At 51.0% G+C, this 27,238-nt stretch overlaps 1 protein-coding gene across 1 annotated transcript in view; it reads left to right on the plus strand.

Annotated features, from left to right (window-relative positions):
• Positions 1–381: 381 nt before the first annotated feature.
• Positions 382–27,238, plus strand: part of GRIK3 (glutamate ionotropic receptor kainate type subunit 3) — a 242,163-nt gene continuing 215,306 nt past the window's right edge. The window contains exon 1 of the mRNA XM_040231614.1: positions 382–496. Within this exon, the coding sequence (XP_040087548.1) occupies positions 382–496 (115 nt within the window). The remainder of the gene's footprint in view (positions 497–27,238) is intronic.

Genomic DNA, 27,238 nt, shown 5'->3' on the forward strand with positions numbered 1-27,238 from the left:
CCGCCGCGGCTGGAGGAGGAGCGGCCGGAGACGCGCGTGCAGCCCGCCTGCCAGCGCCCGGCAGCCGGGGCAGGTGGGAGCCCGCGCGGGAGCAGAGCCGACGCGAGCCGCAGCTGAGTCCGAGCGGAGCCCGGGCGGAGCCCAGGAGCATCGCTCGAGGGGGGCCCGTGGGCGGCAGCCGGGCGGGGCGGGCGCCGGCGGGGCGGCCCCCCAGTAAGATGTGCGCGGCGCCGCGGGGCGCCCCCCACTCGCAGCGGCGCTCGGGAGCCGGGCTGCTGGGCCAGGCGGCGCCTCGGGGGCTGCTGCGCGCCCGCGCCTAGAGCTGCCGCCCCAGGGAGCCCGCCACGGCCGCGCCCCGGGCACGCTCGGCGGCGCCCAACGATGACCGCTCCCTGGCGGCGCCTCGGGAGTCTGGTTTGGGAATACTGGGCCGGGCTCCTCGTGTGCGCCTTCTGGATCCCAGACTCGCGCGGGATGCCCCACGTCATCCGGATCGGTAAGGGCTCCCGGGAGCCGAGGGTCTCCGTGCGCCCGGGCGGGGGCGGGAACGGGGGGCCACTGACCGCGATCCCAAGAGATTTCTCAATGTCTCTGCGGGCTGCCGGGGCCGGGTGACCACCAGGAGCTCGACCCGGTGAGGACAAAGTTCCCAAGCCGGGGTCACGGGCCTTACTTATTGGGAAAGAGGCGGCTGGGCTGCGGCGGGCGAGGGGCCCTTGGCGCGCTCCTGGACCGCCAGACCGGGCGGAGTGTAGCGAAGCGTTCGGGTCCCAGCCTGAGTCGCGGGCGCATTGGGGCGCGTTTGCCTGCGATTGCCAGCAGGACCGGCCGAAGACCGAGTTCTGGGACCTGGCTCCTCCGCGAAGCGGGAACCCTGGGGAAGGCGCCAACTTCTCTAGCCTCTCCGCTTCCCGCGGGCCCCTCGCCCCGACCTGGGGCAGGGTTCGAGCGGCCGCGGCGGGGAAACAGGGTCCGGCTTCGCCAGACTAGGACAGCCGGTCTCCTCTCCCGGTAGCCGCCCTCGGCCTCGGTGGCCCCCGTTCAGCCCCGCGGCGCGGGGCAGGGGAGGGTCGCCCCCTCCCCCGGTCGCTCCAGCCATCCATCGCGGCACAGGCCTCTCCCCCGCCTGGGGCAGCGCAGAGCCTGAGCAGCGCAAGCAGGGAAGGCGAGGAGAGGGCTGCCAGCGGTTTTTAAAGTTAGCCGAAATCCCTCAGCAGCTGGCGGCGGCTGGCGGGTCTGCGCGCGGCTCTGAGGCTCTCGCGTCTCCGCGTCTCTTCTCGCCAGAGACTCTTACTCGGGGCTTTAACTTTGTTGTGGCCGCCCCAGGCATCCCGCAGGCAGCGCTCAGGGCTGTGTGGGGAGGGAGAGTGGTGGTGGGGGAGAGGGTGGAGGGGCGCGTGTCCCACGCCCGAGACCGCCAGGGCTGGGCCCGGCCTGGCCGGGCGAGAGCCTCGGCCACGCAGGCCCTGCGCCCGCAGCCAGGCCGGAGACCTGGGCCGCCTGGGTTCGCGAGGCGCCCCCACCAGCATCTGGCTCCGCCGAGCCAGGGCCGCCTTCCTCCCCTGTGGCTCTAATCCAGGCGCGGACTCTGGGCTGCCCGCGGCGTGACGGGGTGCAGGCAACCGATATCGAGCTTGGCTTCCGTACTTGAGGTTTTCCTAGGAGGCAATCAGAAATCCCTTCTCTCTCCTTCCTGGTCTCCCCTGGATTCCAGGTCCTCTTGAACTGGACATCTGGACGAGGGGAGAACACAGTCCTCAGCTCTGCCCACGCTGGGGTCTTCCTGTTCCTGCCCAGGACCCCAGCAGGCAGATATTTGAGGCAGAGGAATCCAGGCACCCGACTCTGGGGACAGCCCTCACGACCAGGCTTAACCCTTTGCAGCCCAGACTGCTCCAGGCAAGCCAAAAATATTGTTTCTATCTCTGCACCTTTGCCTGTCCCAGCGCCCGGTCTGGTCACCGTTCCAGGAGCAGGCAGCCCCTTAGTAGTGGGCCAGGACTTCCTTTATTTCCTCTGTTTTTTTTTGTTCTTGTTTTTTGGTGTGTGTGTGTGTAGGGGCCTGATTGATAGGGTGCCCTTGGGAGAAGAGAGGGGAACCCAAAAGGTGCTATGCACCCAGCCCACGCATTGCAGTTCCATCTCCTGTGTTCCTTCTCCTGCAGGGGTGGGAGGGGCACTCTCAAAGCCCAGTCGGGGGTGGGGGTGTGGGGTGGTGGTCTTGGGGTGTCTAGGAAGCCAGGAGCAGGTGAGGGAAGCCAGGCAAGGATGCGCTGAGGAGGGGTGGGATGGTGTATCCTCACCCGCTCCCTCTTACCGTGAAATTGACTTTCACCGGGGGACTCCTCACTGCCCTGAGGGGAAGCCCCAAGCCTGCCCGCCCTTTCTTGGGTTCAGCGTGTAATAATGCAATTAAGGATGGCAAAGCCCTCCTCTCTTCTAATCTTCTTCGTATTAAGCCCCAGGATTAATTAGCGTGTCGGCCCAAGCCATTTATATCCAAGAGCCCTGCCCCATTTGATTCCCAGCCCGAGGACTGGGGTGCTGTGCCAATGCCAAACGTGACCGCCGGAGCTCTGCCAGCTTGGATGGAGGATGGGTAGGCTCTGAGATCCCTGGGTTTCTCTGGAGCTCCCTGGGGAGCTGAATTTGCCTCCTTCTGAGCCCAGGCTGGAGTTTCAGCAGGAGCCAACGGCTTCAGTGGAAGTGGTGTGTTGAGAGAGACACACACACAGAGTATAGCATGTTGAAACCCAAACACAACACCTTGGCCGGGCCCAGTGCCCTCTCCTTTCTTCTCTCTCTCTCTCTCCAGACCTGAGATCTCAGGGCTCTGGCTGGGGCCACAGGAATTGAGGCCCTGGAAATTGGGTGTGCTGGATGGTTCTGGTTCCCAAGACGGGGGCCTGAGCTGGCTGTGTTGGGAGCCGAATCCTTCTCCAGTAGGCAGGCGTCGCCTAGCACCAGCCCAGGAGAGGGTTTTCCTGCAGGTGTGCAAGGGGCTCTCTGGACTGGGGAGCAGCGTACCCGCCCCCTCTCTTTGTGCCTTTTTTGGGGGCTTAAATTTCCTCTTAGACAAGGAGATGGATAGCTCAGCAGTGTGACAGAGTGTTCAAACAATCCGTCTTGAATAGATGAATTGCATTGCTCTGTCTTTTTGTAATTGTGTCTATCAGAGGGAGAGGTCAAGGCATTGATTGCTTGGATGGTTTGCAAGTAACAAAGGAGAGTGAGGGAGAGAGCGAGGGAGAGAGAGTAATTGGATTGTAGTCCGCAGGAAAAAAATGATCATTGATTATTTTATATGAATATGTGGAAGATGTATTCTGTGTGTTGTTATCAAGTGTTGCTCGTTGAAGGTTTTCAAGACATTGTTCAGCATTTTATTATTATTATTATCATCGTTATTATTGTTCAGATGGATCCTAGTCTTAACTCACGGAAAGCAGCTTAATGCGTGGGTCCTTCCAGTGCTTCTGTGGCCTCATGTGGGGACCTGGATTTCCTGGCAACTAGACCTAGACGCTGATGTGGAGGGACCTTGGGCTGGGAACCAGGAGGCCTGGGTTTCCTACTCTGCCTTCCACCAATTTCCTGAGCCATCTTGGTCAAGCCACACTCTCCCACCAACCCAGAGCCTCAGTTTCCTCATCTGTAAACTATTGAGTTGGCCATGATGCTTGGGATATTCTGTGATTTTAGGTTTCCTTTTAGTGTGGGCTGGTGGGGACTGTCCATGCTTTGGTAGGTTTCATGTCTAGATTGTCCCTTGTTTTACATACATGTAGACTCGAGGGCCAGCCTAGCATTTGAGAAGGGAACCAGACAGTGGTGGCGTTAGCTGGAGGAGCTCCAGCGGATGGTGGTGATCTCTAGCCAGCCGGGGGGAGGTTCAGAGCCAAATGACTGCAGAGACATAAAGCAGGTGTATGTGGCGGGGTGGAAGGTGGGCGGATCGGGCAGACTCGTCGAGCATCTACACTCGGAGCAAAACAGTTTTGAGACTCTGAGCCTGGACTGGGGGCGGGGAAGCCCGGCGGACACTGCAGTCAGTCCCAGGGGCATGAGGTCCCCTCCCCAAGTCAGTCCTGTCTGCATTCCCTGCCATCAGTTCACCCAAATGGTCCTGAACGTTCATCTCCTGAGTTTGGTAGCCGCTGTGTGTAAAACAATGAGAAATTTCTCACAGTGACTGGTGATGCGCTGAAACATCGCGGCCGTGTTGGAGCAGACAGGCACTGAATGAAGATCAATAGGATTCCCCCCCTGGAAGTAAATAGCTTCAGACAAGACCTGGGAGTGGCCCGAGGGGCCTTAGAAAGCATTAACTTGAGGAATTTCTGCCTCCACTTTCCAGCCCAGCTGCTCCTGTCAGCCCGGGCTTCCCTCCTTTTCGAGCTGGAGTTTATAATTTCTTCTTGATGCCTGCCTCGCACTGCGCTAAACCGTCTTTTGACGTCAGGATGATCCGGGGTTTTAAGAGGTGGTTGATGTGGGGTGAGCCAGCACAGCGTCCCGACTAGGCCCTTCCAAGGTCACTCGGGTCCCCCTGCTGCCAGCATGATAGCTGACTTCAGAAGTCCAGCCCGCTGTGTTCTTTCGGGCTTTAAGGAGCGACTCTTCGTTCCCACCCTTCCAAATGCAAGGGTGCTTGGTTGCTTCCTTTGTGGGGCCTGTGAGGGTCCTTGAGCCCCCGTTCCCACAGGCATCCTGTCCTGTCCCCAGGAAAAAGAGCCAGCACGGTGGGGGTCGGGGGAAGAGGCACAGATGCCCTGTGGGTTCTAGGATGACCGCATCCTCAGGGGTGGGGGGTGCAAGGTCATATGCAGGGGAGGCTCAGGGCTTAGGGCTGCTTGGGATGTCCATGCAGGGCAGCACCTGCTGTGCTCCACCACTGGGACCGTTTCTGATCTGCAGAAGCCAGGCTTCCTCCAGGCTGTTACAGTCACCTGCCCCTGCTTTAGCCCCACACTGCTTCAGCCTGCACGTCCCCACCTGCACCTTCCCCCTACCTGCCCCGTCCAGCCCCCTCCTTGCTTACTCAGGACCTTCCAGAGGGAACCGAGGGGCTCCCCAGGCCCTGCCTGGCAGCAGAGAGAACTGAAAGTCCAGGAGCCGGGCCCTTCCTCTGGGACCGGCACCCAGCAGGCCCTGGCATGTCCTTGCCAAGGTGCTTTGATGGACAGAAGGGCCAAGAGTGGGCCTGGTGCAGATGCAGATCGGCCTTGGGCTTGTTGGCTGGAATAGCGCTTCTCGCAGGCGCCGATTCCCCCGTGTGAGCACCAGGGGGCAGTGTCCCTGTGCTGAGGTGGCTGCACCGTCTCCTGCCTGGGACCCCACTGGGTCTGGAACAACACACAACGGAAATATAATGATCCTGGTTTACTGAGCACTTACTAGCTGCCAAGCACCGTGCTTTTCAAAGAATGACCAGTAGTGTGACTAGTAAGTGCTTGAGACCAGTAGCTGTTGCATATTTTTTTTCCTTCACCATCTGGTTTAGCCTTCACCAGCCCTGCCTGGAGACATTGTCCTCATTTTGCAGATGAGGAAACTAAGCTCGGTGAAGTCACTTGCCCAAGATAACGTGGCCAGTAAGTGGTGAAAGCAGGATAAGAGCTCTCACCAGCCAGACCCCAGATCCTGCGCTTTTACTGTGTAGTCTGTGTAGTCGGAAGACAGGAGGCACTGATACTCATGGGTGCTGAGTTGCAGCGCCCCACTACCATGCTTCTGGGTGCTGAGTGTGGCCTCAGAGTCCTGGGCTGTTAGGCTTTCTATGGGGATGATTGCATGGGCTCTGTGACACTGAAACCTACCAGTAACTGGTTTTCAGCATCAAACTGTCCTTGCAGATGGACCAAGTGGTAGATAAGCTTTACCGAGAGGAAAGGGATGTTTGGTCTTTCCCACCCCTCCTGCATGTGCGACGCACATCCTTACACCTCACATTGTCTGGGCTTCTGGACTCTGCTTAATTCTTTAATCCGAGTCTGAAATAAAGGTGGGACACTCCTTTGGGTGTGGCCAGTCCACCCACAGGAATCCCTCTGCTCTCCAGGAACTCCAGCCTGCAGTTCACCCTGGCAGCCTGCTGGCTGTCCTCAAAGACATCATCAGAGCCTTGAGGAAAGCCCAGGGCTCTGCGTTTGTCTCTCCCTCCATGCTCTTCAGCTGGTGGCCTGGCCAGAAAAGGGGGTCTGCGAATTTGCTCTTGTCCTCCCTTCCTTCCCCATCCCATCTCCCCTCCAACATCCTTTCCAGGCTGATAGGTTGTTTGGTCATTTTTTAAAGCAAGAATCACATTTTGACGTTCTAAATAGAGCCTGCCTTGCTGTGAGCTGAGACTGGTGGACCATCAGAGGGTAAAGTCCACTGATGCTGGGCCCTGGAACATGTTGCTGTCCCATGGACACTGTGGGTGGGGTGCAGGGACCTGGGCGCAAGAGCTGCCCATTCCCCTTCCCATGCCACCTCTGCCAGAGCAAAGGCAAATCCAGGCTTACTCTTCTGCACCGTGTTCCTTCTTCGAGGGACACGGCGAGACTGGGATGATGGTGGCTGCCGGGGACTGACCTGTTCTGGAAGTAGGGGAAAATGCCCTGCTTAGAGTCCTCACAGAAGGGACAGATGTGGAACAAGCACGATAGGAGGGGTCATGTTATTTTCCAGGGTCTCAGTTTCCTCGTCTGTAAAATGGGATGAGACTGCTTGCTTCATAGAGTCAGACAGATGGGATATCGTTTCAAAAATCTTGAATTCTGTTCCATTCCAAGAGCAGCATTTCTTCTTGTTTTTTTTGGAGGAGAGGAGTCTAACACCAACAAACTGGGTGGGACTGGGGCCAGGGGAGTGTGACCGCCAGGAAGCAGGATTTAAGGAGGCTCTCAAATGGTGGTCATGCTCTTGCGTGACTGACCATGACAGTGAGCGCCTCCTTAAATTTTGTGCTCCAGAGGCCTCACTGGACTATGCTTATTAGCACCTGTGTTTCCTGTGAAGTCCCTGTTTTCTTCCACTTCTCTTTGTGCTCCAGAAACCAAAGCTTAATTGAGTGTGGCTGGGAGATCTGAGAAGACTGGACTAAGGGCAGGGGACCTGAGGACAGCAGGTCATTCTGATTTTGCTTCGTTTCCCTTCAGCCACACTTCAAAGGTGCTGCGCCCCAGAGCTCTCCATCCTCACCGCACTTTGGTTTATTTCCAGTCACCTCCAGGGTCCACACTACCTAACCTCCAGCCAGGCTTTCTGCTCCCCACAGAGCTTGCATTCCCACGTTCCTCTCCTTGTTTCCTTTGACCTTTGCAGTTTCTTCACCAACGCTCACTGACCGTGATTATAGCTATGTTTGTGGGTTTGTCTAGGGCTTTCTCTCATAGAGAAGTTCTGTGAGTCACTTAATATATCTCACTGATTCTAACATCAGCTCTTCCCCCAACATTTTCACATTTCTGAAATCAGTCTGGATCTCACATCAGGTTTGAGTTTACTTGCAGGATTTTTTCTTTCTCGGCACCTTTAAACACGACGGTATGTCTCAGGTTTGATGAAATGTGGTGGATCTGAGCTTGAGTGGGAGTCTAAGGCACCAGCTGTGAGACCTTGGGTGAGTCACTTCACCTCCAAGCCTCCATTTCCTCATCGAGGTGGAAATATTAATATTGGGTTAAACCATTTTCAGCTGGTTTGACCTATAAAAATTTCATATTGTTGAAACTCCTAAGGTCTTCACAGGGCTGTTGTGAGGATTAAAGGAAATAAAGTATATAAAGCTCTTTGCACAGGACCTGGTGCTTAATAAATGTTAAGGAGAAAAAGATTCCCCAAGGATGGAGACTCTGTCTCCACCCTCAGACTTTGAGCTGTGAGGCTATCTGCTTCTTATCTGCCCTCTGCCTTGTGCCAACCATGTAACCAGTACCCCCTGCAGCTCAATATGTGGGTATTTGCCCACTTCTCACATACCCAGCAATGGAATGAATGTCTCCAGCAGCCTGTGATAGTTACTTGCCATGCTAGGGAGCAAAAGGGGTACTCTTCCTAGCATGCTCCTGTATGCCCAAAGCTCCCAGATACCTCCTGGCCTGTTATTTATCACACACCCGAAGCCCATGAGGTTCTGGTTCTTCCCTACACTTGCAGTCTTTTGATTGAAATGTGATTTGCATGCATTCAGAGCTGGGAAGACCCTGGCTATGTGATGCTCTTGAGGGATTGGTCCAGGGAGTCCTGATCAGTTCTTCTTGGATGGGGAGTCCAAGCTCACTCCTGAAGCAAGTTGGTGAATTCTAGAGAGGGTCTGTGGCTGGAGACTAGGCCCCAGGGGATAGGCACGGCTGGCTCTGCTGGGAGACTCCAGGAAATGAAGCCACGGAGTGAATCCCATGGTGCTCTTACGGATGGGAGATAATGAAATGGGGTGAGGTCAGAGAGAGTGGCAGCTTCCACTCCAAATCCTTTGGTACTATGCTGAATGGGGGTTAAGGAAGACCGAGGGAAAAAGAGGAGGGAGAAGGAGCTGAAATCCCAGTTTGTGTGAAGAGGGTTCCCATCCATAGGAGACAGTGAAGTCTTATGCTGTTAAAGGGACCGATGCAGACAGGCTGTGTTGGAAGGGGGTTAAGAGTATTCTCAGAACCACTGCAGAGATGAGCTCTTTAAATATAGGAATGAGGGAGACTTCTGCAAAGCCTTCCTGCATCTGCTTTGCAGAACTGAAATATGCTATTTCAAAAAGCCTGCCCAATTGGGCGGAAAAGCAGGAGCAGGGAGCCAGGGCCTTCCCAGGGCTCCAGGCATCACATTTCCTGTTTACAGTGAAGAATCACAGAATCCAGGCTGAAAAGAACCCCAAGGGTCAGTCTAGACCTCTGCTTCTCCAATATTAACATGCATCTGAGCCACCTGGAGAGCTCAATAAACTACAGACTGCTGGGTCCCACCCCCAGAGCTTCTGATTCAGTGGGTCTGGGGTGAGGCCTGAGAATTTGCATTTTAATGGATTCCCAGATGAAGCTGATGCTGCTCATCTGCCTACACTTTCAGAACCACTGTTCTAAATCACTGGAGGACCCCTCCCCCATCCCCAGTAAGTGGATATCTAGTCTCCGATTGAATACCACCCATAACAGGAAACTCACCACTTTTTGATTGTGCTTTGTTCTTTATCACAAACATATTGGCCCACTCCAGTCTTTGTTGCAAAATTTGTCCTAAAATTGGTTTTCCTGCAGTTCCAGGGAAGGTAGTATGACTTACACGTTGACAGTGTTGGTTCTGAAATCCATGTCTTGAGTTTGAACTCTCATCCCTTCCTTCCATGCTGTGTCACTTTGGGTAGGTCACTTAACTGCTCTAAGCCTAGACTTCCTCACCTGTAAAATGGGGATAGTAACAGGTCTGACCTCCAGGGATCATTGTGAAAATTAACATGGCCGGCCCAAAGGAAGCTCTCTATAGAAAGTAGAAAGTGAAGCCGTTCAGTCCAGTGCTCCTCTGCCCATGGGATTTTCCAGGGAAGAATACTGGGGTGGGTTGCCATTTCCTTCCCCAGGAGATCTTCCTGGGTCTCCTGCACTGCAGGCAAACTCTTTACCATCTGAGCCACCAGAGAAGCAAACACTCTATAGATTTTAGCCATCTAACATTGTGGATAAGCTCACAGGTTCTGGAATCTGACAGGCTGAGTTTAAGGACTGCCTACTTCACTTCCCACCTGAGTGATCTGGGACAAATTATTTAATCTCTCATAATAATAATAGTAACATCTGCCTTAAGGGGTTTTTATAAGGATTACATGAGTTAGTGCGCATGATATGTTGGACCATAGCCGTTGTAAGCTCTCAATAGATGTTACCTATCGTTCTTACTATTATGCTCACCCTGCCCCCCTGCATCTGGTTTGGATTTATACCCTGCCCCACAGTGCAACCCCACAGCAATGTAAAGGCATCTCCCCAGACCAACGATGCCCAGAGCCACCACAGTCCGGCTTATGTACTGAAAACAGTAAGCTCAGCCCCTCCTTGCGTCTCAGCACTGGTGTCTGCTTCTACACCCCCAGACTATTTCAGCCTTTTCTGCAGCCATTGCACTCTGTTGATTTATACTGAGCTGGTGGTCTCATGAGATCACAGCGTCTTTTCCACAGGTATGGCTGCCGATCTATCACTCCTCTCATCCTCTCTTTGGCAGTTGATCTTCTGAGCCTAAAGGCAGGACCTGTCATTTATCCCTGGTAAATCCTATCTTGAACCTTCAGGCAGTTTTTCTTGCTCGCTGTTGCTGGACCACCAAAGCCTGTTCCCATCTCTCCACCCTTGGGAGGTAGGCAGGGATTTCACCCTCTTCTTCCTCCTTGATCTCCCGCCCATTGCCCCCCAGGGGTCTGCGGTGGAGAAGTAAGTGGTTATTGGCCTGCAATGTAGTTGTGGTTGAGAACCATGGGTCTGGACAGTGAAGTTTTATGCCTCCCTTTCTGTTGTCTGGCATGCTTCATGCCCTCTGAGCCTTGAATGAGCATGCTTGCCTTCACTTCATCTATCCATGCCACCACGCATTAGGCAGGAAATGACCAGTGTCAGAGTCTGTCGACTTTATTCAGTGGTCTTGAATCCACCACCTACACTTTAACCAGAGTTGAAATCCCACTGGCTTCTTCATACTTTCAGGCCCTTTACGACTGCTGGGGTTGATATCTGCAGGCTCATGCACTGTCCCTCCTTGCCTCACACACACTCCCTGCTCCTCTGAACTGAACATCCAAGTCCCTAGAAGTCACTGTGTCTTCCCTTACACTTGACCTCTGCTCTTGCTGTTCTTTCTGGCTAACTTCTTAGTCATCATTTGGGTCTCAGCAAACATATATTTTCCTCCAGGAAGCCTTTCTTGACTTCCATCTCCTTTTATGAGTCCCCACAGAATCCTGAACTTGCTTTGTCATAGCACTTACTGGATTGTAATTCATGGTGACCTTATGGACAGACTTTCTTAGAAAATCTTAGAGACAAGTGTGAACTGCAACTGACTTATTCACCACTTTGCCCAATACACCTATCACCACGTGTGGTAAATAATAGGTGATTAATAACTATCTGTTAAATAAATGAATGCCTTGATACATACAGGTTGAATATAAGTCTATCTAGCAGCCTTGTCATTCAGCTCAATACTTTTTCCATGTTGCCAGGAAGGATTTCATGAAAGACATTGTTAGATTCTTCTGTGAAGTCAGTATCCTAATGCTGCCCATGGTGGGTCTTCTGCCCCATCAATTCAGCACCTTCTATGCCAAGACCTTTCCTATGAGGTCTGTTGGGCAGAGCTGGAGTGTTTAGGGGAATGAATCTTTCTTTCTTGGGCCTAGGATTGGTCTTTACATCCATTTTCTGGTTCCTATCATGATGATTCTCCTCTTGAGAAAGGCACAAGCTGTCGACTTCAAGAAGAGGCAAAAGAAAAGACCATGACCCTCCTGTCTTTTCTGACCTCACCCCTCTCCTCTTCCCGTCTGTCCCTTGGCATCTCTGCTGCTCCCTCTGGGAGCTGAACCATAAAAGAGAACTTCTGCGGTTCCAGCCTCACCAGGCAGGTCACTCAGGACAGCTGCCAGGCAGAACGGTAGCTGGACTGCTTGTGCTATCACCAGTCATAGGTCAGGCTTCCTCTTTTCCTGTTTATGCCACATCACAGGATCCTGCTAGGATGTGTAGACAGCAGGTCTACATGACAGCTTTGTGTAAAGCGAGGTATTGATGGTTAAACCTGGAGATTCAGGCTATATAGACAGCCAGCTTGGGCCATTTAGCTTTGAGAGTATAAATGCCATCCACACTGAGTCTAGTGAGCAGAAGTGTGTGCACGTGTGTGTGTGTGTTTGTGTACTTGTAAGAGATGACCAATTGAAGATTTGCTTCTCTAGCATAGGCTTCCCAAACTGGGCTTCAATAGCCATTCTTTATCCCAAGTCTGATAAGTGAATACAGTGACTTTACTTTGGATCATGGGGGAAACTGAGAGTAATTTCCCACTGGCTGGCCTGACTGTCTGCCATGTAGCTGAGTCGGGGTGGGACAGGTTGCAGGGCAACCCTGAGCTTCCCCCCTGAACATGACAGGACTGGGCTCTCTCATTAGACTAGGACCTCCCCTTTCTTGCTTCCCTCCTCCAAGGAAACAGATGACACATTATAAGCAGAAACAGCCTGTTGCCTATATGGCCATTTTTTCTTGCCCAGTTTAATAGAGGTGACAGCCGTCTATTTTACTTGTCTCGTAACATGGAATCAGTAAATAAAATATGGGTGAACTCTCAGGTTTAGCTGAATTATGGCTGGTCCATGGGGAGTGAGGGCTGGGGGGAGAGTTGAGCAGAGATTGAATCCCTGACTTCTTACAAGAGAAGCTAAGCCTTGTGTCTTCCTCTAGATCCTGAAAATCTCCGTGTGCTGGAGGAGGCCAGGCAAGGTCATCCTGTTTGACAGTCTCTGAGTCCCTGAAAGAGCCAGAACACAGGTGGAGGCACTCTGAATGTCAGAGCTACAGTACAGTACCTGCCCCAATCTTTTCTATCACAGGTTGAGAGATGCAAAAGAGAAATGACTTGTGCCACATCCCTTGGTGAGCCATGGAAAAATCAGATGAAAACATGGATCTCTGATCACCACCCCCAGTCCATTAAGAAACTCCCATCCACTTTCCTATCATACACACACAAACATGCCCACATTTGAAGCTTTAAATTTACAGTCTTAACAGAGAGAAGGAGACCAGGTTTTTCCAGTGTTGCAAAACAGACCTACGAAACCTTTTTCACATTGAGGGAGAAATACAAATCAGATGTATGTGTGTTTATAAAAGCTCGTAGATAGTGATAACACTCTGTGTTGTCCGGGGAGCAGCAGGGAAATTAAGGTTCACCCCGGCCTCTGTGTTCAGCACCATGGAGAGCAGCCAAGCCCTGGAAGTGGTGAGTGGGCATGCTGATTCTTATAGTAGGGGCAATGTGGTTATTGTAAGGTCTTGCTTAACAGGCATTCTTTTCCCTAATGCTATTCCTCTAGGACTCTGGTGTTCGTAAACCAGACTGAGGTGTTTAGCAGGCTAGTAAGAACTATTATTTGTGGTCGTTCAAATAGAGTAGCTCACAGTAAAAGAAAACGGAGCGAATGGATAGAATTTTCTCCTTTTTTTTTCTCTCTCTCACATAAATTGTTCTTAAACCTTTGGTGCCTTATACGGCTTGTATGCTCAGGAGCAGTAGCAGATGACAAAACGAATGAACATTCCATTGTCAAATATCACACCTGATACCGAGCATCTTTGCTCAGCTTGTCAGCATCATCTTTCACATTGCATTTGGTAAGTAGGCTTGTGTTATGTATTTTTATCCCACTAAATGTGATTTCTTTAAAGTATTTTGTGTGTTATTATTTCCTGAATCGTGGAGCCCTGCATACCTATAATAGAGCCGTATTTTCTGCTAGTAAATAAAATTACTCCTTGTTCAGGTGACAGGAATTAAATGTGTCACAGCTCTGTGGCATTCCCCAAAGAACCCCAGCTATACCAAGTGCTCCACCACCTGGATGTGTCTGAGAAGACTTGTGATCAGACTGGGTGTTGACAAAGTTCTCCCCAGCTAGGAAAATCATGACGTGGGTGACCTCAGCAGGCCTCAGAGAAAGGGAGAGTTTGCCCATCGCTGGGGTACTGAGAGTGGCCAAAACACCTGGACTTGAAGCCAAGGACATAGGAGGCTAAGAGTGTTAGAAAGACAGAGTGTGAAGAATTGGCTTTAGCCTCTGAACAAGGAGGGAAGCTTGGGTAAATGGGCTTCCAGCATTTGGGAGGCAAGATGGCACCTTGAAGTCATACTGAAGGTAGAAAGGTCAGGAAAGACATGAGCTATGGTTTGTACAGAGTCAGGCTACTCCAGGGACCCTGGATTGAGATATCTTAGTGAAAGGGGATTAGAGGTTTTGCTGCTCCTGCTTGGGTTCGCAGAATCAGAAGAATCTGCTTTGGAAATGGGGCTATTTTTATGCTGCTTGTAATTTAGTGTTTATTTCCTGTCTTTTTCGCATAGTCTCTGGGCTGACTCACTGATTCAGCAAACATTTCTGGATCACCCACTCTGTGTACTGCAGAGCACACAGGGCAGGGGATTGAGGGAGTCTGAGGGGTGGCACAGCATCTGAATGGCCTCATAGCAGGTCCAAGTGGGCGACCTTAAATGATAGCCACAGTTCCTTGAACATTTAGGGACGTGCAGTTCAGGCTAGAACCTTATGCCTAGATTGTTCTTTGTGCCTTGTTCTCCTGTGTTCTGGGGAGGAGTATGGAGGCTTAGAGAAGAAAAGAAACAAGGTGAACATCTCACAGAGGACCAGCTGGGAAGCCACATCTCTTATCTTTCATACATCACTGCCCCCCGCCCCCACCTTGTTCTTGCCTTTGCTCCTAAATCATTTCTTCACTTATATTGTTCTGAGAGTTCCCCCATGCCTGAGCTGTCACACCTCATCCTCAAGGCCCACCCAAGGTTCATTTTGGCCAATTCTCTGTCTCTTGGTAGAACTGAGCCTTAACTTTCCTAGATGGAGTGGTTCATGTGTAAGTAGGAAGGAAAAGGTAGGGACAAGCATAAGTATTCAATTTTTTTATGTCTCCAAGAGATATAATTCTGTCTCCTTGGTGAGAAAGTTCTTCTTTCTGGCCAATTCAGATTCTTCCTGCTGCTATGTAAATCCATCTCATCCATGGTGTGATGTGGCCATTCATAAAGCTTGAGAGAAACCTCTAGATTTGTAAGTAGTAGCTTCAGGGACTCTTTTCCTGGGGCTGTAGCAAAGAAGGTCTCAGACAATTAAACAAAAATGGCTACTCTTTCACTCACACGGGTTCAGACAGATTTATAATATTTTCTTTAAAAAAAAATTGGGATTGTTTTTCATGGAGACAATGATTTATGGAATAATCAATTTCTTTATCTACCTAATCCATGGGAGTGATCTATCAGTGTAGGCATCAATCTCCCCTAGAGGTGGAGAGTGGACAGCCTTTGAGCCTGAGTCACCCAGCAGAAGGCAGCTTTTACCAGGAGCTACTGTGATCCCAAATCTGGATCTGAGGCCTGCAGGAAGGAAGGGGCAGAGCTCCTGCAGCCTCCCTCTCTGAGCCAAGATGCTCATCCTTTCTCCTCATCAGTCTTATCCCCACCCAAAGAGGAGTAAGGTGCATCACGCGCTATTCCCATTGGACAGGCGTGGAGACTGAGTGCCAGAAAGGACGCTCAAAGACCAGATGTTGGAGACTTGACATCAAGAGGGGTAGCTCTCTATCTCTGAGGACTGCAGCATAGAAGAGAGGGCAAACTTGATCCAAGAGGCCCCAGGAGAAAATTGAGACCCGTTGGGTGGTGGTCCCAGAAGGCAGAATTTGGTTCAACACCAGCTATCTCCTAGTCAGTGTTCTTTGAAGATTAAGCGAGATACCTTAGGAGTAGTGAGCTTCTTCCCATGGGATATGTTCAAGAACAGATTGGCCTAGGATGTTTCAGAGGAGCTCTGGATCCCTTTCACTATGAAATTCTAGGCATCCTCAACTATGCAGTTAGAGATGCCATTAAAAATTCCGGCTCTCTGAGTTTCCTAAAAGACCAGGCTTGTGCCTGCTCTGGGTTACACAAACTCCATGAAGGCTGAGCTCAGTGTGGTGGTTACAAGGAATATTCTTAAAGACAGACCCTTCCCTGTCTGTCTTCTAACAGCAGTTCATCCCTTGGCAGTGCCCTTGGGTCAGAAAGGAGCCTGGTGGCTGCAGCCAGCTCCAGGCAGGGCCCATCAACATTTCTGAGCAGTATAATGCCAAATACACTGGCATGCTTGATACCACTTAATTTGCACATCCCTCTGATATAGGGATGGTGACCATCCTTTGCAGATGTAGAAACTGATGTCTGAGGGAGGTGGATGGTTCGAGGTCACATAGCTGGTTGGGGTAGAGCTTTGTCTCTTCGTTCATACACATAGTTGGTTGTCTAGTGAGCCTTTACTGGGCACATGCTGTATGCCAGTCCTCCATGAGGTGCCAGGACTAAAGGGTGAGCAAGACAGACATGATCCTGGCTTCAGGGAGCTTTCAATCTAGCAAAAAACAGCAAAGAATCACTACAAACTCCACGCATGTCACAGAGGGACTTGCAGGCTACCAGGGTAGCATCAAGAAAGGCTGCCCCAAGAAGTGACACTTGGGGAGGAGAAAAGGAGCGGTTAGGTGATGGTGACGGTGGGGAGTAAGGGGTATGTTCTCGGCAGAGGGTACAAATGCCCAAGGCACAGGTGGTTGTGTTAGTTGATGCCCTATAAGCTTTGGAGGTCAGACATGGTCAAATATCAGCAATTTCATATGTTTCAAACCAGTGTTTAAAAAAACTCAAGCAAGTCTGCTGTGAATGGAGCAAACAGAAGGGAGTGTGAAAAAGAAAAAGTAATATTTGAGTAGTGGGAATATGGAAGGCTGGATAAGCAAGGTAAGGAGGCAGGACTTTAACCCCAGGGCACTGGGGAACCACTGAGGACTTTATGAAGGGGAGCAGCGAAAACACACTGTAGCTTTGAAAAGTCGACCTAGCGGCTGTGTGATGTGACAGCAGGTGTGAAGTTGGAAGATGGGGCAGGGGCAGGAGTGTGGGGGACAGGCATCAGGAAGCTGTTTAAGTGGTCTAGGTAGGAAAGGACAGGGAGATGTAGCGTGGAAGGTTGTTAAAGAACAAATGTCCTGATTCCTGGTCCAGGGCTCTCCCCAGAAGCCTGGCCATCCCCTTTGCCCCAGGCTTGAGCACTGGAGGCCGGGCTGTGTTGTTCATGAGTGGACCCTTCCTGGGGCCACCCATCTGTTTCCCGAATCAGCCATCAGTGTATGCCACATCCACGGTCTGCGAGCTCAGCTGGGCCTCCAGTCCCATTTCATGGTTCCCTGGTTGGACCAGAAAGCCCTAGGTGTGTTCCAAGGCAGCAAGCATTCCTTGAGGGGTGGGGATGGGATGGGGTGGGATTAGGGAGGTGGTTGCTCCCCTGATAGACTCACCCGGCCAGGACTTCTGTGAGTCTTCAGTATCTATGACAACCCAGCAGGGATACCCAAGAAATGGGCATTGTCTGGTCTCTATTTTTCCCTTAGAAGCCCCCACAGGGCCAGGAGCTTCCCTGTGGCTGAGCTGAAACCTCTTCTCCCAGTGAGGGTGGAGCCATCCTCCTGTTCCTTGGCAGATGTGGTGGGAGTGGGGAGACCTCAGCCTGTAGGACAGGTGCAAGGGTCACTGATACCTAGGACTGTGGCAGCAGGGGTAGGATGGCAGCCCCACGCACATCTGGCTGGGCTCTGCTTCCAGGACCCTGAGCTAACCCAGTGTAACTATATTCGTGAAAATAATAATAGTGAACCCTGGATCCCTCGAAGGCTAACAATGTGCCAGATACACTGTGCTAAGCAGCTTCCAGACATTCAGTCACTTAATGCAGCAAATCTAAGAGGTGAGGACTCCATCGCCGCTGTTTAGATGAGGAAGCAAAGCCTGGGGTGATGAACACAGAGGGAGGATTCCATAGAAAGGTGGCCACATCCTCAACACATCGTCATGCTTGCTGTGGTTTAGTCGCTCAGTCGTGTCCAACTCTTTGTGGCCCCGTGGACTGTAGCCCACCAGGCTCCTCTGTCCATGGGATTCTCCAGGCAAGATACTGAAGTGGGCTGCCATCTTCTACCCCAGGGGGTCTTCCTGACCCAGGGATCAAACCCACATCTCCCGCATTGCAGGTGCCTTCTTTACCACTCAACCTGGGAAGCCCCATGATTGCTGATGTTATTTTAAATAGTGGACATAGACAGCTATCACAGTGCCGGCACATAGTAGGTGCTCGGGAGTGTAGGTTGAATCTGTTTATTCAGATTTGGGCAGAAAATGGGGTGAGTCGGCTGGGCCTGGAAACCAGCACAGGACAAGGCTCTTCCCAGCCCTCGCAATATTCGTGGATCTCTAGTTCCCATTCCTCTAGCACAGAATTTTCTTAGCCCAGTCCCTCCCCTTTCTTTTGTACATAGCCTGTCTTCCATTTCTCTAGCCAGGACACCTGATTCTCTGGCCTCCCTGGGTACCCTTTCCTGGCAGCTGCAAGGAATGCAGGTTCAGCCCTCAGTACCCCCGATTTGGGTGGGGAGTGAGGCTTATAAAGGGTGTACTATCCTAAGACTCACCTCTTCCAGGAAGCCTCCTCTGATGCACCCAGGCAGTGGGTCACAACCGTCCCTGAGCCTCCCTGGAGCCCCCTTTATTGGTGCAGAAATGTCTCCTTCCCCACTCCTCTTCCTCGTGACCCCAGGGCTTATAAATTGAGGCTTGTAGATCTTTTGTATTTGCCTCAGATTGACATAGTTTTGTTTGTTTGTTTTCTTTTTCTTTTTTGGCTGCGTGGTGTGTGAGATCTTAGTTCCCCAACCAGGGATTGAACCTGAGCCCCTTATAGTGCAGTGTCTTAACCACTGGACCACTAGGGAAGTCCCTAGACTGTTTTTAAAATCTTGTCATTAAAATAACAACAGTTTCTGATAGTTTATCCTCTTGAAAGACAAAATCCTTAGCCTGGAATTCAAGGAATTCTTTTTCTGAACTCTTTGGGGCTTTGCCCTTAACGTCCATCAATTTAATTTTAAGTTGCATTCTTTTTTTTTGAGTTAGCTGACATTCAAAAATGGGGATGTTTTAGATAAACTTTTGGATTTCCAAGCTCTTTTCCCGCCATATCACAGTGCCCACATCTCCTTATCATGCCTCCCTTGTGCCAACACCATTGACTCTCACATGTGTGAGAGTGGAGTTACTTACAATGGAGTTTACTTACAGTGGAGTTAAGATGGAAAAGTAAAATGTTTTGTATACCTGTGTTTTTATTATCAGGAATAAACAGAAGACAAAGAGGGCTGTTTATTTAGAACATTTCTCTCTCACCAGCCTTGCTTCTCTTTATGTTTCCTGTTGGAACTTCTCAGAGACAAGGCCCTTATCGCATTCTTGTCTATCATACTAAAACAGCTAGTGTTCATTGAACCCTTTCCTGTCTCTTTTTTATTTTCTTTTTTCCCCAATTTCTTTTTAACCCTCCTGGTTAAAAGGAAGGGGTCTGAGTCCCAGCTCGGTGAATGTACCCCTTCAATAAGTGATGGTGTGCCCAGGGTTTGAGTGTCCATCCACCTACCCCTTCAATAAGTGGTGGTGTGCCCAGGGTTTGAGTGTCCATCCACCTACCCCTTCAATAAGTGGTGGTGTGCCCAGGGTTTGAGTGTCCATCCACCTGGCTCCCACTCTGTTCCCTGCATATTCCCAGCATTTGCCCCAAATGATGCCCGCAGTGGGTGATTAAAAAGTGCCAGACAAATCTAATTGAATTCCAGAGTCACAGACGGGATGGAGCCGGGTGGGGAACCTCCACCCTTTTGAGAAGGGACACCTTCAGGATGCTCCTGTCTTCCTTCTTTCTATTGGCACCTGGCTCCGAGCTCTCGCTGTGTACCTCTAGGGTAGCATCACCCAGAGCAGACATGTGCTGGGTGGAAAATCTGCTGTGGTCCATTTGCTTCACCATGTCTTTGAGGTACCAGAACCTGGTGCAGGCATCAGAGCTCTGTGGGAGGATTTAACAACCTCTGTCCTTGTTCGCTCCCTGTAGGGCTCACAGTGGTCGCAGGCCCAACACTCTGACACAGACCCAGTGACTAATTGGCCCTGGATAATGGGCCATGGGCAAATATGCCCTTTCCCATCCTCCTGAGACTCCGAGGTGGGGGCTGCAAAGTAGGAGGCTCTGCGAAGCTACTGAGGGACTGACTCTGCTTGGTGGGGGTTGAGGGAGAATGGGGAGGGAGGAGGAGAATGTGCCCTCAACCAGGAAAGCATGAGGTGCTGGGCACCCTTGCCGTAGCCAGGTCTTGGGCGGGGCCCCTTACAGTGAGCATGTGGGCTGTCTGTTGCCCAGCGTCCCCTTTGGACGTTGTCAGGAGGTGCCTGTAGGAGGAAGAGTTAGAATAGTGTCTGTAAACCCCCCCTCACGGAGATCCTGAGATCTTATTATGCCATCGGTCCCCTGGAGCCAAGTGGCAAAGGGAAGCCTCAGGTTCATTTGGGAGATGTTTTCTTTGCAGAACCTCCAGCTTTCTGTACAAGTAGATTAAGTTCTGGACGCAGTGGGGGTGCTTACTTTCTTGGTATTTGGGACTGGCTTTACCTTCTGCCTGCTGGGATGTGCTTTGGGCATATGGATTATCCCCCAAATCCAGACTCAGGGATCCTGGGACTCAGACACGCTTCTGGTATGAGATTCTAGACATCTAGTCTTCCTGGGCCTGGAAGCAGGACCCTTTCCAGGGAGAGAGTATCCTTGGTTGAAGGTGTTGGGTGCAGTATCTTGGCGGGGATGAGGAGGGACTTGGTTCTGACACCACCCAGGAGAATGCCAGAGACCGCTTCCCTGGGCCAAGTTCAGGCCTGCCCATGGGGGAAACTGAAAGGTCTCGACCTCCTGGAGATTGCAGTGGCCTGGAGGTCAGATGGGGGCTCAGCTTCTGTCAAAGTCTGTCTGCCTTCCTTCTTCCCAGACCCAAGTAGGTCATGCTGGGGTCAGCAGACCTGTCATGGGTCAGCAGCTCTTGTGTCTCCACTTCCTGGGATTTAGAACAAAAAGAAAACCATGAAACATAAAACCACTCTCAGGCTCTGTGCTTCCTGAACCTGCTCAAAGTGTCCCCATCATGGGCCAGGATGAGGCTCAGGTACCCTTGCTGGGTTTAGAGGAGCGAGTCCAAGCAGGGCTTCTCAGAAGACCGCAAGCTCTGTCTCTCCCTTGGGGGTCTTTGCTTTAGCTGGAGGGTGACCTGCAGGGAGATTGGGCTTTTCCTCTCTGTCCTACTCAAGGTGGACAGCACTGCCTTTCCTCATTGTTCCAACCCAGAGGATGGGTGGGCCGGCACTGCAAACAGACAAAGTGAGAGCTAGCAGACTAAAGCCAGGAAAAGATTATCGTAAGGTGAGTGCGGAGAAAAAGGGAGTGAGCTGGGCAATCAGGCAAGAAAAGGGAAATATATTAGAGGGAAACGAGAGGGTGACTGGCCCTTGAGGAGGACCAGCATCCTCCCTTTCTGGCGGGGTCTTTCTTACAGCCCACCAATGAAAAATTCTCTGAAGGATGGTTAAATTTTAGCCTATAGTTGAGTCCTGTGGTCACGTAGCCAGAGGTCTGGAATCTGGTGGTCTCGTAGCTTTGAGAAGGTAGGTGCCAGTGATAAAAAGAATGTCATTTGGGCAATTTGGTCAGTCTCAAGGATCTCTGTGATTTTATTCTTTGTGAGGTCAACAGAATGAGCCATCTTAACAATGAGATCCCATGTGAGCCTCATCAGTTATAGCCAGTACTTACTGGACACTTATTATGCCAGATACTCTCTGCACATCTCTGTAGTCTTCTTTAATCCTCACGATGCCCCTTGTCCCCATTTTGCCGATGAAGAAATTGTAGCTCAGAGCAATGAAAGGACTTGCCTGAGGTCACACAGCCAGTAGCTGGCAGATCCTGGATTCTAACCTAGATGTCAGGCTCTGAGCCCTGGCCATTAGCCGTCTCACTTTAGGAAGTCTCTGTTTACTTAGAGAAAACCTACATTATTGTTTAATAGTAATTTTTTCCCCACACAGACATAGAGATCAGACTTGTGGTTGCCAAGGGGGAGGAAAGGTAGGGGAGGGAAGGACTGGGAGTCTGGGGTTAGCAGATGTAAACTATTACATGTAGGATGGATAAACAAGGCCCTACTGTATAGCGCAGGGAACTATGTTCAATATCCTGTGACAGATCATAATGGAAAAGAATTTGTGATGTTTATGCATAACTGAATCACTTTGCTGTACAGCAGAAATTAACACAACGTTGTAAATCAACTGTATTTCAATAATTTTTTTAAAAAAATAGTATTTTTTTTCCAGATTTCTGAGCCCAGAGTCCTAAGAGAATGTGGGTAGGAGTTTCTTGGGTTTCAGGATCCCTTGATGCTAAGATGGAAATGGGATGTTTAGACTCTGTTTTGACCTCACTGGTTTCACACCCCTAAATGAGCCAATGTGGTTGCATTCTTACTGAGAGATAAACAGCGGGTCAGAAAGAGGAAGCCAGTGACTGAGACAGAGGCACTCAGAGACAAGGAGATAGAAGCAAAGAGTTGAGAGAGAGACCGGAGAAGAAAAGGAGACGAAATGGGTTGGGGCATTGGGACGATCAGGCTCCCTGGTGGGGTCAGAATATCCTTAGAGTCCAAGTGACCCCTGACCCAGATGTCCACCTGGATCACTTCATCCTGATCCCACCAGTGTTTCTGTACCCTCTGCCCACCTCCAACTTCTTAGCAAATATGCCACTGGGTGTGGTCTATCTATTGGTGGGTGAGTGCCATATGTAAAATACCTAAATTGTGCCAGCCTGGCACAGAGTGGGGTTCAATAAGTTATCTGAGACAGTTTTCCTGGGAGAACCAGATCATCTAAATGGGATCAGTGTGAAGAAATGTCTGAGAAACTGCCAGAAAAACAACTCTATAGGTGGACACACCCATCCCTGTTGGCCTGCAGTTCATCTTGCCTGGTTTCTTTCCCCTCCTCCCTCCTCAAGTCTCTTCTCCCTTTAATAAATTCTGGTTGAGCACCTACTGTGCACCAGGTGGACTAGGAGCTGGGTCTAGAATGATGACCAAAGAGACGAGATTCCTTCCTTCATGAGATCTTGTCTATTCTACTGGGGGTGACAAGCAATAAGCAAGTAAGCAGATAAGTAGACACCTGGTTGTGAATTGCAGCAACTGCTGCGCATGAGGACAGTGGGGAGGCCACTCTGGTTTGGGAGCAGGGCGGGCCTCTCGGAGGAGGTGACATTTAGGTTGAGGCTTGGAGAACGGGAAGAATCCAGCAGGTGAAGAAGGGGGTGCATTCCAGGCAGACAGAAAGCATGTGTGAGGGTGTTGAGGTGGGAAAGTGTGCAGAGTGTCAAAGAACAGAGAGAAGGCCCATGTGGCTGGGGCTTGGTGAGCAAGAGGAGAGGCATGGCATAAGATGGCATGGGGGAGGTGTTTTTTCAAAAGCTCGGGGTCATTCCAGGGCTCTTACTCCAACCTCAACCTACATATCACTCCCACCACAGACCATTGGCTCCTTTGGTGCTCAGCCACATTCTCCCCTTCCCTGCATCCTTCCTTGAAGCTGCTCTTGGTAAACGACATCCCCTCCCAGCAAAGGGCCTCACACAAAGCCTGTCCTAAGCACATATGACCCAGTGGCAGAGAAGCCGTATTGCATCACTGGCGAGCAGAGCTCTCTGCGGGGGCGGGGGGGGAGCCCTCTCTTGCAGGGAGGTTTATGTCTCCTGGGAAATCCTTACCATCCAGGTAGGTGAACCCATGGAAGCCTGAGGGTGCTGATCATGCTGGGAGCAGGCAGGGAGTTAAGAAGCAAAGGTTCTGATTGGCTCTGTCCATGAAGCCCATGCCAGAATTTGTAGCTAGGAGTGGCCCACACGTCTGGAGGAAGAGTACACAGCCATCACCCAGATGTTTCAAGGATGGGATAGAAGGCCATCCAATGATGCTTCAATCCATCGATGAATTACTCAACATGTATTAGCATCTGGGCTCAGGCTAGGAGCTTTGGGGGCTCTTGGAGGAGAGACCACTGGCTGGAGGAGTAGAACTCTCCTCCATTCGTCAACTGCATTCACCTCTATGTGTAGTTCCATGCTCCCAGTTGTGAGCTCTGCAGACAGGGCAGGACTGAGGCTCCTCCACATGCACGTACAGAAACGAGATTCACTGAAGCCAAGTCACTCATTCAGAGTCACACTCATATAAGCTGGATCAGGCAAGTTCTGAAGTCGGATCTGAATGTGAATCGTTCCTTCACCCTTTAGTTACTCTGTGACTGTGGAAACACAAAGTTGTTTAGCTGCCAAGTTGTGTCTGACTCCTTGTGACCTCATGGACTATGGACTGCCAGGCTCCTCTGTCCATGGGATTTCCCAGGCAAGAATACTGGAGCTGGTTGTCACTTCCTACTGCGGGAGATCTTCCCAGCCCAGGGATTGAATCCGTGTCTCCTACACTGGCAGGCGGATTCTTTACCCCTGGGCCACCAGGGAAGCTCTGGGAACACAATTCCAGCCTCTTTTTTCTCGTTTCTCTCAAATATAGAGAGGCAGGGTAAGTGTTAAAGCATTTAGCTCTGGGTCTGGCAAGCAGTGGGTGTTTAATAAATGCACAGCTCCATTTCCTCCTGGCCTTCCACCTGACCCTGGGCTGGCGTTTCCTAACCCATCACCTTCTTTCAGGTGCATCGTGGTGACCTTGCACAGAGACATCTTCAGATAGACAGAACATCTGGAAGACTGGCCCATCTTTTCCCTCCCCGTCCCAGTGTTGTGATGTCATGAAGATAAAGCCACAGAGATGTAACTGCCAGGGCTCAGTTCCCAGAAGGCCATAAAACGCAGGCGACTCTGCCCAGTCCTGCTCACCGCAATCCAGCAAAGTGCTCCTTGCCTCCAGCACTTGGTTATTTTTTATAAAATCGCTGAACTAGCCATGTTAGCTGTATTGATCAATAAATTACTTTGATGAAAACTCAATAGGCATTGCCCCCTTTCCCCTGGCACTCATCCCCACACAAAGGAAGGATTTTACACTTTTCATATCTCAGAAACCTTGGTGCTAGGTCCTGTCCTACTTTTCTCCCCTACGTATCACTCCCAGGGGCCGCTGCCCTGGCCAACATGGCCTCGACGGGGCTTGGAGATTTATGGACCCACAGGCAGGGATTCTTTGGGGCCAGGGCTCAGGGGACCCATGGAAGGAGTTGATCCATCTACCCCAGCCTCAAAGAAGCATTTCACTTTCTAGGGCAGTGTGGACACACAGCCACCACTACTGCTGGGCATCCCCCGAAATTAGCTGGCCTGCTGGGGGAGTAACAGCCAGTCACCACCCTGGCTTCCCTGCTGGAAAGAGCCAGGAGCCACAACAGGCCAACAGTCTTCCCCTAACTTCCCTCCTTCCTTTATTCACTTGGCATTTTCTGAGACCCTGCTCTGTGCTGGGAGCTTTCTGTGTGTAATATTGAATCTATACCAAAAAGCAGGCTTTTGAAGTTAACTTTTCACCCCCTTAGACCTAACAATAGCCTGCATTGCATGCTTATTAGAAAAGGCCGGTGCTGGGCTAAGGCGTGGGTGTCGGATGAAGCAGAGGAGCCGTATTGGATATGAGCCCAGATATTGAGAGCTCACATACTGAGAGCTCACTGCTTGGGTTCACATCCTGGCTCTTGACCTTGAATGCGGATTTTGAACTTCTTTGAGCTTCAGTTTCTCCATCTGTAAATTGGGCATGGAATAGTGTTTTCCTCACAGATAGACTAGATGGAGTTACTGTGGCTATGCTCCATATGCCTGGCACATATAAGCAACAAGTAAGTGTTGAATGCTTTTAGCTGGTGAGGGTCAAACGAGCTTGCTGCTGCTGCTGCTGCTGCTGCTGCTGCTAAGTCGTTTCAGTTGTGTCTGACTCTGTGCGACCCCATAGATGGCAGCCCACCAGGCTCCTCTGTCCCTGGGATTCTCCAGGCAAGATTACTGGAGTGGGTTGCCATTTCCTTCTCCAATGCATGAAAGTGAAAAGTGAAAGTGAAGTCACTCAGTCCTGCCTGACTCTTAGCGACCCCATGGACTGCAGCCTACCAGGCTCCTCCATCCATGGGATTCTCCAGGCAAGAGTACTGGAGTGGGGTGCCATCGCCTCCTATATGTGTGCAAAGTGTGTAGAACAGTGTCTGACACCTAGAGGTCAACATGCATAAGCACGGATCATCATCACCGTGTGTTATCTTCACAGCAGTGCAGCGAAGCAAGAACTGTTCCTCTCCCCATGTAACTGATGAGAAAGTGGAGGTTAAGCAGATCACCCAGCATTTCAGAACAGAGAGTTAAATAGAGCTGGTCTGACTCCAGCCTCAGACATCTTTCTATAGTGCTGGACTGCATGGTGCCACCCTAGCACTTTGGAGTTGGAAAGCACCTAGAAGATGCCTGGACCAGCAGAATAAACATGGTATAGATGTGAAAAACTGATGCCCAGAAAGGTGCGGTGACCTGCTGAGAACACACAGGCATTTGGGTCAGTGACTCTTGGGTGCTTCCTGCACGCATTGCAGCTGGTGCTCACGTGTCCTAGGGTTGTCGGGCTGTCCTGGGGATGATGAATAGCATCTCCTTCAGTCCAGGACTGTCTTTCAGAGCTCTCACACTTGCTGGGTTGGAATCCTGCATCCACCACTTCCCATTGGTCATACTCCCTGTGCCTCAGTTTCCCAGCCTATAGAAAGGGTTGAGTGGGACAAGGTGCCTGGTGCTCAGAAAGCACTTGGTTGACTTTACCCCTTATTTATTCTTCTCAAGAATAAGCACTAAAATGAAAAGAATAGATATTGATATGTAGAGCTCTAAATGTATGTACAGCCTGTTTGGGCCCTCTGGGAGATGGAAAGGGTAGAGTTCATCTCTCCTAATTTGAGGCTGAGAGGAGAGGTCCAGCTCTCTTTCGGGGACTTGTCCAGGTCACACAGCTGGCTGGTGAGAGAGGCGAGACCCAAACACACCCATGGATCTGCCAAGTGGCCTGCTCGCCTGCACTACACCTGACCCCTTTGTAAAGGCCCAGCTGCAGGGAAACCCAGCCACCTGCAAAGCAGCTAGTATACAGCAGCATGGGCCTCTCATACAGCTTCTTCCCTCTTCCAGGTGTAGGTGAGCTCTCATCATGCATTAAGGGTGGTCTGCCCAGCTTAACGCTTGCCTTGTCTTTTTTATTATCGAGACATTATCCTAACTCTGCCTCCTGCCAGACCCTGGCCTCTGGCCCCTCCCATAAGCCTTCTTGGGACTGTGGCTGCAGGCCAGGGGACATTTTTCCCAATTATGGCGATTGCCCAAGTTCCTGATTCAGCCTGGATGGGCCCAGCCCCATTTGCATACCATTAGCTATGATGCTATGCATTATGGATTCATATTTAATTTTAGTATTTTTTAGAGGCAACTCTAACCTGATTAAATCTTCTCCAAGAACCTGACATTTCTCTGAACTCTGATAACATGGGTTGTGCA

This window comes from Oryx dammah, unplaced genomic scaffold (genome assembly GCF_014754425.2).
Source record: "Oryx dammah isolate SB20612 unplaced genomic scaffold, SCBI_Odam_1.1 HiC_scaffold_28, whole genome shotgun sequence".
Lineage (NCBI taxonomy): Eukaryota > Metazoa > Chordata > Mammalia > Artiodactyla > Bovidae > Oryx > Oryx dammah.